Source organism: Thermomyces lanuginosus, assembly GCF_041956635.1.
Source record: "Thermomyces lanuginosus strain ATCC 200065 unplaced genomic scaffold VTN49scaffold_40, whole genome shotgun sequence".
NCBI classification, from domain to species: Eukaryota; Fungi; Ascomycota; class Eurotiomycetes; order Eurotiales; family Trichocomaceae; genus Thermomyces; species Thermomyces lanuginosus.
In genome coordinates, this window is record NW_027192374.1 from 72977 (window position 1) to 86509 (window position 13533).

Genomic DNA, 13533 nt, shown 5'->3' on the forward strand with positions numbered 1-13533 from the left:
GAGTGACTGTGAGTAATACTCCGTACTCCATTGCTTCTTCCTTCACGAGATAGTATGTATTGGGTGCTTCGCATTCCGTACTCGCGCCAAATTGGGTGAACCCCTCTCGGGGTAAACGTTCCTCAAGGGCCCGCTCGGAAAATACCCCAAAGGCCCCCCCCAGGTACCAACTTTGTTTCCAGCCAAGCTCACTCCAGCACCATCAGCCACAGATCAAGATAGTTGAAATACCAGTCAAGAAAAATGCACTTTCCTCCGCAAGACCGCGCCATCATCGACCCCTACCTCGCACCTTCTAACCAAAATAGCGACAACAATCATAACAATGACCACCCCCACACAACCCTCACCTTCGCAACCTCCCTCGACGGCGCCATCGCCCTCAAACCAGGTACACAAACCGTCCTCTCCGGCGACGCCTCCCGCGCCATGACGCACTACCTGCGCTACCGGCATGACGCGATCCTCGTCGGCTGCGGAACCGCCATCGCCGACGACCCGGGATTAAACTGTCGTCTTGAGGACGCAGGTGGCCGGAGCCCAACACCCGTTGTATTAGACGTACACGGTCGATGGGAAGGGATTGATTCCTCGGCGATGATTATCCGTGCGAGGGAGGGGAAGGGGAGGGCGCCAATTATCATCTGCTCTAAACGGGTGCTTTCCGATGATGGGAGGAAGAAGAGTTGGAGGGAGAAAGCGGAGAATGCGTTACGGAGTTGTGGTGGGAAACTCGTTGGGTTGGATACGGTGCAGGTCAAGGATGGGGAGGAGAAGGTTAGCGAGAGGTTTGATTGGCGTGATGTGCTGAGGTATTTGGCGCGGGAGGAAGGGTTGCGCAGTGTGATGGTTGAGGGAGGGGCGGGCGTGATACGGTCGTTGCTGGAGGAGGATGAGAGGGTTGGGGGTGGGTTGGTTGATGCGGTGGTGGTGACGATTGCACCGACGTGGTTGGGGGAGGGTTCATTGACGGTCACGCCGAGTAGGAGAACAGATGGTAGACCGCCGGTGAGATTGAAGGATGCTAAATGGCATCAGCTGGGGGAGGATGTCATTCTATGTGGAAGATTGCTTCATTGATCTCTACCTATCCCTAACCCTTTAGATACCCTAACGCCAAAACGCCATCATGATTAAGGAAAAGCCAAAGCCCGCTGATTATTACTCCCATGTCCCCGATCCCATGATCGCGCTCAGTCCTGCGTTGCGCTGCTGCATGCTCGCCATGGCGGCGAGGTTCGATTTCCCACCGCGCTGCTTCATCCGGAGTTCCCTTTCGCGCTCGCGTTCCCGCGCGGCAGTGTAGTAGTTCACTGCGCCTTTCTTGATACCTGAGCTGCTCGCGGCAGACCCAGTCGTCATGCGAGGTGCTGCAGTGACAATGGAGTCATTCCCAGATGTTATCGACGTAGATGATGACGATGACGCCGTAGTCGACCGCCGGATTAGAGCTGGCGGACGGAAGTCCACTTGGGACGTGTCGTCCGTCGACGCGGACATGAATGCGGTGCGGGAGTTCTTGCTTGACGCCGAGTTCGACGACGCTGCCCGCAGCAGAGCCAGCCGGTCGACGACGCGCGTGTTGGTTCGGCGTGGGTTGCGCGGGATGGCGAATCCATCGGATGAGGTGCGCTGGGTTGACTCCTCTTCATCTTCGTCGTCTTCAACACCCGACGCGTTTTCGAACTTGTCGTATTCAGGTGTCTCGATCAGGAAGGAGACAGATTCCCGGATCTCGGCTAGTGTCGCTGGCTTCTTTGTCATGGCTGACGGCGCAGCGGTCCGCCGAAGTTTCGCAGGAGGCCTGTTTGCGGCGTTCTCTGCCAGCGCTTCCAACGGGCGTTTCCTCTTTGCAGCAGCTTCTTCTGTCTCAGACTGCAGCGGTTCAGCTTGGGTATCCTGCGGCTCTGGCTCCTGAGAGTCCGCGCCAGGCCCCAGGAACTCCAGGTTCACGTCGTCGTCATCCTCGTCCCGATCCTCAATGGCTCGGAAGAATGCCTGTGTTTTCGGGTTCGCTGCAATCTGGTTGATCTTGTCGTCCGCCAGCAGCGCCTTGCGCATCCGCGCGAACTCGCGCTGCTTGGCGCGGCGACGCGCCATTCGCTCGTCCTCTGAGTCGTCGAGGTCGAGGTCGTCTGCACCGCGGCGGCGGCGGAGCGCGCCGGTAGTGATATCTCGGTAGAGCCTGGAGATTTCTTTTTCGTCCATAGCTCGCTGGTGGTCACTGTTTCTCGTTAGACTTCCCGTTCCGTAGAATTAGAGTCGTGCACATACGCATTCAAGGCTGCCAGTTCCTTTTCATCCACTTCTTCATTGTTGTCATCGTTTATCATGGCCCGGTCCTCCTCGTCTTCCTCGCCCGAAGAGTCGTCACTGGCGCCTCCCAGCCCGGCATATTCATCGTCGGATTCCTCGGCAGCTTCCTCAACGTGCTCCTTGGCCAGGCTCTTGTTCTTGTCAAAAGGGATGGCGGCCTTCTTCGATGCCTTTCTCATCACATCAAAGGCGCTTGCTTTCACTTCGAAGCCGCTACTTTCATCTTCCGAGTCGTTCGATTCCGCCCGCCGTCCACGCCGCAAAAGCCTACCCTTTTTCTTCGTCAATGGCGACCCATGCTGCGAGAGGAGCACCGTGTCGACGGTCGATGCCTGAGACCCCACAAATCGCTTCGATTGATCAAACTGCGACAGTACGAACCCGGCATCCTGGGTTGGCTCTGGTATCTGCGACGCCTGGGACCAGCCGCGCGTCATCGGTGACTCTGACACACGCGAAATCGACTGGGTATAGTTGCCAAAGTCAATAGAACCTCTGCGGTCTTCCTGGCTGTCCTTTACCAGGATTTCTGATTCCGCGCGGCGGAGGTCGGGAATAGAAGGTGCCGGGTCGGGGGGCTCTTCAAGATCGTCTAGGGCATCGTCGCCGACTTCGGGTGGATTGTCGCCTAATGTACCGGCAAATGCTTGACTCAGGCTCATCGTAGCCGTCTTCGATCCTGGCATGTCCGGGAATTGGGGCCGCTTGGCTGAATCAAGAAGCGTCGTGATTGATCTAGCAGGTGTCTGGAGAACTTGTGGTGATTTCGGCTCCTCATCTTCGTCATCGCTGACGACTCTCAAAGGACGTCTTCGGGGCCCTGCGGTGGTAATGGCATCCGCATTATTATTCGTCGTCATGGCTTCCGAATTTTCGTCTTCAGACGGCTCTCCTTCGCTGGCTTCCTCGTCGATAGCTTTGTCGTCGTTTTCGTTCTCATTGTCATCCTCCTCCACCATAACCTGATCCTCTTCCTCACCGTCCTCCTCGTCTTCGAGTTCCTCCTCGTCGACGTCCTCGTCCTCATCCCCAAGGCCAGCTTCTTCTTCCTCTTCCGAACCAGACAATTCATAGTCCGCATCATCCTCATCATCGTCGGCGCCAGCGCCAGCTTCTTGTTCAGCCCGCTCTCGTCGCGAGAGCTCTGCTGCCTCTCTACGTGCCTTTTCCAAGATGTCCTCGACTTCGTCTTCCATCGCAGCTCGCTCCTCGGCAGTCTCAATGACAACGCCCCTTGCTCGAAGCTCCTCGATCTTCTCCTGTCTTTCCTTTGCCGCTTGCTCCCGCGCTTGGGCACGCAGAGCTGCCGACAATTCGGCAGGCGTCACTGACTTGCTGCGCCGCGAAGGGGACGTCAGATGGGCGAGGTGCTTCAGCTTCAGGATCGGCTCCGGCTCCTGCGCATGGCGTGACGGCAAATTCTCAAACGCAGCAATGCGCCGGCATTTTGCGGGTGAAGTGATAATCTCCAACTCGTCGTCGGGCGCCTCCTTCTGATGCCGCGCAACCTCCTCTCGCGATACGCGAACACGCACGTTGGCCACTGGAATTTGCGTCATCCGGGACTTGCCTTTGCCAACGGCTGATGGTGTAGGCTCAGGATTGGCTACTTCATTTGCATCTTCAAGGTCCAACTTAGGAGATTTGTCGCGTTGCTCAGAGAAAGACAGATCAGGAGAGGTTGGCGGCGTGACATCCTTCTTCTCTTCCCCTGCGCTCGATGAAGGTGGTGAGCTGGCCACAGAAGAAGAATTTGCAGCACCAGGTTCTTTGCTGGACGACTCTTTTGGTAGACCAAAATTGAACCGCGCCAGGAAGCTCTCCTTTGTAATCTTCTTTTTGGTGATTTCCTGGTAAGCCAGTTGCATGTTCCGGCTCATTCGCTGCGTTTCTCTCGCCATTTCCTCCAGAGCCTTCTTGCTAGCCTTGCGCGGCTTGCGAGCTTTCTCTTGCGTCATTTTGCGAGAAATCTTGGTAGTATCTCCTTCTTCGCTCTCTTCTTCATCGGAGAGGACATCAGAACTGAACTGCTGCATCCGTTCCATGCGTGCGGCATTCTTCTCGGCTTCTAACCGCTCTCGTTCTTCGCGTTCCTTACGCTTGGCTTCGATCAGAGCCATTAGTCTCTCTTTCTTCCCGGCAGGGATGGCCGGCAGCTCTTGCTCGTCTCCGGCGTCATCGTCATTATTCTGGCGGAGCTCAGTCTCCTCATCGCTCTGGACGAACAATGGCGACTCTGAACGATCGCGTCGCGGTGAGCGAGGCGCGGACACGGTGTCTGCCCGCGTGACCTTCGTTCCGCGGCTCAAGAATCGTCGCTTCAATTTGGTTATTGGGCCTTGCTCATCGAAAGAGGAGCCGCCTTCCGCGCGTGGCGTCACGTTTTGGCGGTTGAGATTGGTCTCCTCACTCGCGTTGTCCTCGGCCTGCATCCGAGCAGCCAAACGTCCCCTAGGCACAATAACCGCATCATCCTCCTCCTCATCCTCCTCCTTATCGTCATTGTTATTTTCTTCCAGTTTCTTCTCCCACGGCCACGCGGTCTTCGTCGTCTTTAATAGCGACGACGCACGCGGCCGCTCATTCTCCGACTCTGAAGAACCGCTGTCGTCAAACGCCGCCAGCAGGGCTTTGACCCGACGTCCAGGCGTCATGATTTCTTGTGACGGCTCCGGTCCGTCAGCGTCGCGGTCCGGCGACGCGGGCCGCGATGCGCGTGGTGTTGATAGTGATGTCATTGTCGCAGAGAAATTGAATGCTGATTAGTGGAATTTGAACATTGATTCGAGAGTAGCAACAAGAAAAAAAAAGTAGAAAGAATTGAGTGAGTTGAAAATAACCCAATGTCAATCTGTCAAGGGTTGTGCTGGAAGGTCCGTCCAAAAACACTCGAAGAGTTGGAAGACGCGCCGCGAATCTGCCGTAACGCGTCGAACTCGCACTAGTCTGTTTTAGGTTAGACTAACTTTTATTATCACCACGTGACCTGCTCTGATAATATCTACCTTTCTAAATGAGGAAAGAGATGTGTTTATTGCCAAAACATTAGGCACGACCAAGAGGATATTCATAGATGCGAGAGTCCTGCCAGTACCTTCTTCTCTTCTTGAATGAGTTCGAGTGATTGCTCTCAATTGCGGACGGCAAGCTCCTGAAATCTGCGTCTCCCAAGTGTACCAGAATCGAACTGCCCCGCTCATCACGACACGTACTTGTGTGTCGGCACCGTAAGCTCGATTAGGCGTCTTACCACTGTGCAGAAAGGAATGTCTGGCATCGTGGAAGCGTCGGAGGTACAGATTCAATCCAAGCAATACGATATCGTGGGCTCTTTGCCTCCCGAGCTTGTGCTTCAGATCGTGAAGTATCTCGATGCAGACGACGTTGTTCGAGACCAGAGGGTGCGCATTTGCTAACTCTTAGATTCTGATAGTCCTTTAATTATCCTGACATACTAGAGCTGTTTTAGGTCTCAAAACGGTGGCATTCGATTTTCTCGAGTGACACAATTACCAAATTTGTTTTGCACCAAACACTTGCGTTCCTAGACATAGATGGCACCGATGATGCTGTTGCTAATGCGAAGGATTATTTTCGATGGCGCCATGGTTTGCAATATGGTCGACCGGTTAAAAAAATGTTTCTCCGATGGCCGGTAGAGCCAGTATATTTTCAAATGTTGGCTTACCGTTCGCGACGACTATTCTATCATGTGGAAAACCAGAGGAAAGTGGAAATGTTGAATCTCGAGACTGGAGAGAGATTAGTTTATACAGTTCTAGACACCGAGGATGGTAGGAGCTTGTGGATCTTCCTCTCCGATGACTATCTTGTTGTTGTCGTGAAATCCGGGTATGAGGGCACACCGTTCTGCCTTGTTGATATCGTCTAACAGTAGCAGGGATCGCATGCATCTAACCGCGTGGAATCTTCACACATCACAGGGTTACGTATCCGAGGAGCACTCTACTATCGGCTGCTGGTTTTATGTCAAGAAAGATAAAGTGGTCGTAGTTGACCTTGAATTTGCGCCAGCTTACTACCATGTTTACATTTGGGACATAACAAACTCACATCGCCTCCAAAAAATAGGCGGCCTTTCCAATCTTGAGTTGTGGCACGTGGACGCGGATGATAATGTACTTGTGACCTTCGAAATAGACTGGGACGCAAACCCGGCGGCGGTGCAGCAGACCAAGTGGACGTTGACCGGCCAGCTGTTGGACAGGAAACAATATGGACTCCCCTTGTTTGGCCATCGTGTGAATAAAAAGTATATGGCATCCCGTGCTATCGGTTACTCCAGACTTCACACCTTTGGCCACAGAACACAGAAACGCGTGCCTTATATGGTCGGTGAACCTAACACGATGGATCTGATCTACGATTACGCCATTGACAAGCTGAGTTTTCGATGGAATGACTGTATGCAGCCAAGTATCAAGGACTTGCCCTCGAATTGTTCCGTCTTTGTCACCCCTCACACTGTTTACAACTGGAGCTTCCTCAGGCAGGAAATCGAGATCTTCAATGACGACGACCAGACTACCACAGCACAGCCGTACCAGCCAGATTTCCGAGAGAACAGCGTTCGTGTGATATCTTCTAACCTGTTCTTCTTCGATTTCACGGCAATAATGGCTTCCGACCGGGCTGATCTGTATTTAAGACCCTTTGGTGACCGTGAAGTCTTTGGCATGGCCAGCGAAGATGGTGTGCAGTTATGGTTCTTTAATCCAAACTTTGTTCCCGACATTCCGGGTATGGAGCCGTTTCAAAAGAGCGGAGAAGAGCAAATGCAATGACGAAATAGAATGATTTTTGCAACTGCATGCGTTGGATTTGTCTCTATACAAATTTCTGAATTAACCTACGAGGAAACATGACATTTTCGAACCTTTGTACACTCTAGCAGCGCCATCAAAACACCCTGAAGTAGACAAAACAAAAGTTATGCCCGTAACTAATTACGAGAAAAAACGCAATCGCACTCACCCCTGCCGATCATACGAACAGTGAACGATTCATCGCAATTGTCAGGTTATACCAGTAGGATTGCATGGTTTAGGGACTCAGGCCATGTGTTGTTTTATACTTCAATGTCAATATCCAGGTCCAAGGCGGCAATGTTCTCGTCTGCGTTGCGCGGTCGAATGACTGAGATGCCTTTCGTTCTTTGGCTGCTGGGCGTCTCGCTGCGCCGGGGAGAGTTCATTTTGCTGGACTCGCTGGCCGGCGCTGGAGATACGGTTCCGCTGGCGGGTGGATTGTGGTTAACCTTGGGTTTGTTGGTGCCCATTACGTCGTGATGGGTCTTTGCAACAGTTCTGACCCGGGCGAATGGATCGATGGACGCTTCGCCGCGCGCGATGGCTGCGGCATTCTTGCGCTGCAGCTTGCGCTCCTCCATCTGCGCGCGTCGCGCGTTCTCGGCGTTGAGTTTTTGGTTGCGGAGGTTGATCTCAGCCAGCCGTTCTTGCTGCTCATCTTTTTCTTGACGAGGTCGGTTGAGCGTTGTGCCGAACGCAAGCTTGGGCGCATTGTGGGCGGCCAGCTCGGCTTGCAGTCTATCCACCTCTTCATAGTCGCCGGCTGCCGTCGCTTCTTTGATCGCCTTTTCGAGCTCGAGGCGCTTCCAGATATGCTGCTTGCTGCTCATGGCACCTTGTTTACGTAGCTTCTCGTTAAGTTCTTCTGGCGTAAACTGGTAGTTGATCAGATTATTGATGTCGACCACTTTGGCTGCCAGCTGTGACTTGGTCGGCAGCTTGCAACCTTCGACAACCATGGTTTGGCGCCACCGGGCGAACTCGGCCTGTGCATGTCAGCTTGGTGCTCGGCTGGCCTCCTTTGAGGAAGATGTACCTCTGTGAAAGGCGAGTCCGAGCAGGCGATGAACGGGAATTCACGCTCTGCCTTACCGTGGGCAACAACCGCATATTGGTCGGTGACAAAAGTGCGCCCATTCGCTCCTTGAATCGCGTACGGCTTTCCAGTGGTGAATTCTGGAACGAACTAGAGTTAGCACCGGAACTGCGCTTTCCTCAAAGCTGCAGTGTCCTCACTTTTGATAATACAGACGCGGTATTCATTCTGTCCCGTCTCCCGGTTGGGGCCGATGTTGACTCGTGTAAAGCACCCCGTGATCGATTTCTCGAACGTAGGGTAGAAACACACCATGGCGAAGTTGCTGCGGCCGACTCGGACGCGCTGGATGTCCTTGAGTCCCGCTGGAGGATCATCCTTGGGGGGCGAGCGCTCCTTCTTCTCCTCTTCGACTTCGCTTTCCTCTTCAGCCTCGCCATCGGAATATGCGCTCTCCTCATGTGATGGGCTCCGTTGCCGCGCTCGACGGGCGTCTGCTTCTCGGCGACGCTGTTCATCGCGTTTGCCCTTTTGCTCACGCTGTCGCTTGTACGCTTCGATGGCCCCAGACGTCTCGCCGACCTTGCGGCCACCCAATGTCGTCTTTTGCCGCGTGCTCTTGCGCTGACCTTCTTCCAAGTCCGTCGCGCTGGCCTTACGCTTCGCCCTCTGCTCGGCCCGCGCCTGCTCGCGCTCACGCGACGCCAGAAGTCGACGGAGAGCCAGATCCTGGTTATGACGATCGACCTGCGCTGCACGCTCCGACAGGATCTCTTCCCGTTTGATTTCCGGGAGTGCCATAATCTCCTCTTTGTCCTGCGCCGAGTAGTACAGTTTCTCGTACGGAAAAATGGGGCCCTCATCTTCGACGTCTGGCGCGACTTCATCGGAATCCGATTCAGACATGGGCGCGGAGTTCAGAGAATTGTCCGATTCGGCAGACGACCTAGGAGGAGAAGCCAGAGATAAGCCGGATGAATTGCGACTTTAGAGAGCAACGAGAAGAGAATGCAAAACGCACAGTTCACCCTCTTCCTCATCAGACTCCTCCTTCTTCGCGCGCTTGGGTCGCTTGATAACCTTGGCCGTTCCCTTGCGCGCCATTCTCGACGGTGGTTCTGGAGAGCGCTGCTTTGACGGCGAGGGCGACTTGGATTTTGCCGGCGACCGAGGAGAGCTCTCCTCCTCTGAAGAGTCGCCGCCCGCCAGGGCCAGGAGCTCGTCGTCAAGATTCGCCATTGTGATCAGCGAGTGCCGTTGCGCACACTCCGGTATCCGCGATTGATGCCTGCGGCGGCAGGAGTGCTCAAATGCTCAGCGGCGACCGCAGAAAAAGCACGGCCGCAGAGACTGGGCGCAGGCCGCCAGCAGGCCCAGGGTCGGCCGCTCTCTGTGCAACAGGGATCAAATAGGACACGAATCGAACACAATATATTCCAGGCAAGCAACCGCAACACCTGTACCAGATACGACAGTCATAAATGATAAAAGCAGAGCCAGTCCGCTGAATAAAGCTACAGTGTCTGGAAGCGCTGCAGTTTGATGGCTGAGGAGCCAAAGCGCCAAGCGCCAAGACTTATCGGTGGGTCGCGCGGCTAATGATTAGCTAAGCAATTCTTTCTTCCAATGAGCTGCTCCCACTCTGAACATCACTCAACTATGGTCAGCTCATTACCCAGAATAATCCGCGAATTGGCCAGAATAGACGCCATGGTGGCATTGCGAATAAGACCTGGCGTCCCCAACAAACACGCATTGGGGGCCGTCGCAGCCCATTTTGGCCGTTACTCTCGGCCTCGATTCATGTCTACGACTCCGAAGCTATCCGCCGATGTTCAAAAATCCCAGTCTGAAGAGAGCAACTCCCAACCCAAGCGCCGATACATCCTCAGCAAGGAGCAACGAGAGTATCTAGACAGCGCCCTGAGAGTCAACCAGGCCGGGGAACTGGCCGCAGTGCTGATCTATGAAGCTCAAAAACCGCCGATCGTACGATCACACCCTCATCTGCGACCTCTAATGAAGCACATGTATGACCAAGAAGCGCAACACTTTGCAACGTTCAATCATCTCGTGGCGAAACATGAAGTTCGACCGACGGTGATGAGCCCAGTGTGGAAGCTGGCAGCGACGTTTTTGGGTTGGTCGACGGCCATCATGGGCCGCGAGGCGGCCATGGCGTGCACGGAAGCGGTGGAGACGGAAATAGGAGAGCATTATAATGATCAAATAAGGACGATTCTGGGGTGGATGGAGGAGGCTAAGAGCCGCGGGGAAGAGGTCGATGATGAGCTCAGAGATTTGGTGGCCTTGCTGAGGAAGACGCGAGATGAGGAGTTGGAGCATCTGGACCATGCGGTGGAGAATGACTCAAAGGAGGCAAGACCATACGATCCTTTAGTCAATGTCATCCGCTACGGATGTCGCGCGGCCATCAAGATCAGCGAGCGGATCTAGCGGTTGAATGATGCATTGCAGAGCATATCGTGTATATTAGATTTGGATTCTGTATATTAGATGCCACGATCCGATAATGACGTATGATTACTACCGGTTCTGCTCGTATATATGTATGGAGCGGTCATACATGCTCCCGTCGTTACCTACTGATTACAGAGGGCAAGATCTCTACCAGGCCGCGTGGACTTACCTGACACAGAACTATAACGATAGCCCATAGTGCCAAAATAAATCACCCAGCGGCGTTTAACTTCTCCTCGAGGGAAACCCTCTCGGAGAGCGCCCGGAGACCCGAGTGGTCCAACCGGGGAAATAAATGTACGTAAAACGCACATTGGTCTGTTCGGTGAATGATTCAATTGACTAGCGCTGCAACGAGCTATCTAGACACTGAACCATCACCCAGCCACCACGCTGAAACGCCTTTGGGTTCTAATGCGTCCGATGCCAGATCGGCGCAGGAAGGAGGACCGTGCATGAAATATAGGCACAGCGCCATCAGTCCTGTACGAGATTAAGCGACCAGCTCAACACGGCCGCCAGCTTCTGTAATCTTCCGTTCGGCTTCTTTGCTGACGTAGCGGGCTTTGACGACGAGGGGCACGTTTGGCAGGCGTCCCTTTCCGAGAACCTTGGCATATCCGAGAGAGAGAAGGTCAATCACAGGAGCGGTATTCTGTGAATTTCCTTCCACAGAGAGGTACTTTTCCCGCGTTTCCTCTGGCAAAAGGCTCCAGAGCTACTGGGATGTGAGTTTTCGCGATTAGTGAGGGGAAAAACGAGCGCTGCGTACCTTGTCCAGATTGATGACCGGCTTCCATTGGTGGTTGCGCTGCAGGTGGAAATGCCTCATGCCCACCTTTCCAAAGTAACCGGGGTGGAATTTGTCCAAGTTGGTGCGGTGATGGTGTTGACCACCCGCCATACCGCGGCCACCAGGGTGCTTTCGGTGCTTTCCTACCCGACCGTGGCCGGCGGAAACATGGCCGCGGCTACAAAGTCAGCCACGGCCAGGCAATGACGTTTTCATATACTCACAGTTTCCGTGTCTTGGATAGGTGTGTAGGCATGGCTGGTGCAATTGACAGTTGCCAACGTTCGTAGCGAGAGAGGAATTGTGTTCCCAGTTTATTGAGAAAATCAAGTCCCTCTGTGAGTCACGTGATACTCGCAATTGCCAGCCAATCAGATGAGTCCATCGCCATTTCAGCGATCAGCAGGAAGAGACGGTCTGTCATAGCCCAAATCAAAAGATGTATTCGTATTTCCATAAAGGGTATCAATCTATCATTCATTCCAAGCCATCCCGTCTATGATTCCATTCGCAGCCGGCGAAGGTTACCCATCCGGATTCCGTTTCTTCTCTATATGCGCCAGAAGCCCCTCTGAAAATCTCACCACCTGTTCATAGACCTTCTCGAATCCTTTGATACCCCCGTAGTATGGATCTGGCACCTCTTCGCCACCTCCAACCCGCGGATTCACGGTGCCGTCAAGGTTGAAGTCACCAAATAATCGGACGTCGGCAACCTTGGGCGACTCCGCCACGCCCACACTGTCCCGTAGTCGCAGCAGGCTGCGCAGAACAGGCTTATCCATGGCAACGATATAGTCGAATTTGCGGAAGTCCTCCTTTTCAATCTGTCGGGCGGCGTGGTTGTAGTCGGTGATGCCGTGACTGCGCAGTGTCGACATGGTCCGCTCGTCCGGAGGCTCGTAGGAGTGATAGGCGCCCGTGCCGGCCGAGTCGAGCTGTCCAATGCGAATATTGGGGTGGGACTCTGAAACTCGCTTGAAGACTGCTTCGGCCATGGGCGACCGGCCTGGTTTTCATGTTAGTTGCTGTTCAGATGTTGAATTCAAAAATCCGGGGGGCATAGGTAAACGTACAGATGTTGCCCAGACAAACAAAGAGAACAGACACTGGATCTTGTGCTGATGCCATGGTGCCTAGAGTTCTGTACGCTCAGAAATTGCACGGTTGTTTACATGAATCGCAGTGTTATCCAAAACCCAATGGCCAAGGTGGTTGATGGCTCCTGTGCCTTGTCAGTGGTCCTGGTGGGCTGGCTATGCCGCTTGCCCGCATTTGGAATCTACATGATAAAGTTATGTAACTAAGAGGTGCCAAGACACCGTGTGCACAGGGACTGTCAATGCACACCTAAAAAGAAATTTCTGACCGTGCGTAAATTTGAAATCGAAAATATCGTCCGCAACAGTTGAAATACTTATATCTTTTGCCGACATCAGATAGTCAGATAGTACAGTCCAGAGTGAGTCCAATACGAGTTCCTCATTTTAGAGCACGTCTTGTGCCACAGAAGGTGACTGTGGACCTCATCGCTTTAGAAGGATTGGTAAATATTCATACTCTCACCGGCCAAAAGTGGGCTTCTTCGTGATTGCCATTGAAACCTCAGGGAAGTGGAGGTTGTGACTCACATGGTAAGCAATTGGCATGAAAAGTCGCAGATCAGCAAGCGGAGTACGTTGGAAAGATGTCTAGAAGGGATGCTTCAGACTTGTTGATAGAAACCTGAATACGACGTTTGTCATTCCTTTTGGAGACTAACTCGAAGATTGACTGTAGCAGGCGTCTGTGACTGAGTACCTACCTAGCATACGTTTCGGAGTGAAACTCCTGAATACGGCCGAAAAGAATGCGCAGATCTAGTGCACAAACTTGAGAGGGCGCCGATGAATGTAGGGTCAGGACAGGTGAGGAGCGAGCAAACAGAAGAGACAACTTTTAAAAAGGCATGTGCAATTAAGCAAATCTTGAACCCTGCTACTTGACGAAGATCTCAGGTCCAGGTCGCCCCGACTTCGCATAGTTCTCTCCTCTCCTCTTCATTTGGAAAGAGAATTCTGTCCTTGGCAGAAAGTACC

At 53.5% G+C, this 13533-nt stretch overlaps 7 protein-coding genes across 7 annotated transcripts; 3 read left to right on the forward strand and 4 right to left on the reverse strand.

Moving 5' to 3' along the window:
* Positions 1 to 243: 243 nt before the first annotated feature.
* Positions 244 to 1080, forward strand: VTN49DRAFT_5975 (uncharacterized protein; the record flags this gene model as incomplete). The annotated part of the gene is made up of 1 exon (XM_069414091.1): positions 244 to 1080. One exon carries the CDS (start codon positions 244 to 246, stop codon positions 1078 to 1080), a length of 837 nt encoding a protein of 278 aa, XP_069265373.1.
* Positions 1081 to 1161: 81 nt separating this feature from the next.
* On the reverse strand, positions 1162 to 5054 carry VTN49DRAFT_5976 (uncharacterized protein; the record flags this gene model as incomplete). Its single annotated transcript, XM_069414092.1, has 2 exons — positions 1162 to 2224; positions 2275 to 5054. 2 exons carry the CDS (start codon positions 5052 to 5054, stop codon positions 1162 to 1164), a joined length of 3843 nt encoding a protein of 1280 aa, XP_069265374.1.
* Positions 5055 to 5582: 528 nt separating this feature from the next.
* On the forward strand, positions 5583 to 7121 carry VTN49DRAFT_5977 (uncharacterized protein; the record flags this gene model as incomplete). The annotated part of the gene is made up of 3 exons (XM_069414093.1): positions 5583 to 5717; positions 5786 to 6168; positions 6218 to 7121. 3 exons carry the CDS (start codon positions 5583 to 5585, stop codon positions 7119 to 7121), a joined length of 1422 nt encoding a protein of 473 aa, XP_069265375.1.
* Positions 7122 to 7405: 284 nt separating this feature from the next.
* Positions 7406 to 9420, reverse strand: VTN49DRAFT_5978 (uncharacterized protein; the record flags this gene model as incomplete). Its single annotated transcript, XM_069414094.1, has 4 exons — positions 7406 to 8131; positions 8182 to 8321; positions 8382 to 9127; positions 9203 to 9420. The coding sequence occupies 4 exons, from the start codon at positions 9418 to 9420 to the stop codon at positions 7406 to 7408; spliced, it is 1830 nt and encodes a 609-aa protein (XP_069265376.1).
* Positions 9421 to 9891: 471 nt separating this feature from the next.
* On the forward strand, positions 9892 to 10638 carry VTN49DRAFT_5979 (uncharacterized protein; the record flags this gene model as incomplete). Its single annotated transcript, XM_069414095.1, has 1 exon — positions 9892 to 10638. One exon carries the CDS (start codon positions 9892 to 9894, stop codon positions 10636 to 10638), a length of 747 nt encoding a protein of 248 aa, XP_069265377.1.
* Positions 10639 to 11155: 517 nt separating this feature from the next.
* VTN49DRAFT_5980 (60S ribosomal protein uL15) lies at positions 11156 to 11711 on the reverse strand (the record flags this gene model as incomplete). The annotated part of the gene is made up of 3 exons (XM_069414097.1): positions 11156 to 11380; positions 11435 to 11633; positions 11680 to 11711. The coding sequence occupies 3 exons, from the start codon at positions 11709 to 11711 to the stop codon at positions 11156 to 11158; spliced, it is 456 nt and encodes a 151-aa protein (XP_069265378.1).
* A 268-nt stretch (positions 11712 to 11979) lies between these two features.
* VTN49DRAFT_5981 (uncharacterized protein) lies at positions 11980 to 12586 on the reverse strand (the record flags this gene model as incomplete). Its single annotated transcript, XM_069414098.1, has 2 exons — positions 11980 to 12464; positions 12532 to 12586. The coding sequence occupies 2 exons, from the start codon at positions 12584 to 12586 to the stop codon at positions 11980 to 11982; spliced, it is 540 nt and encodes a 179-aa protein (XP_069265379.1).
* Positions 12587 to 13533: the final 947 nt, after the last annotated feature.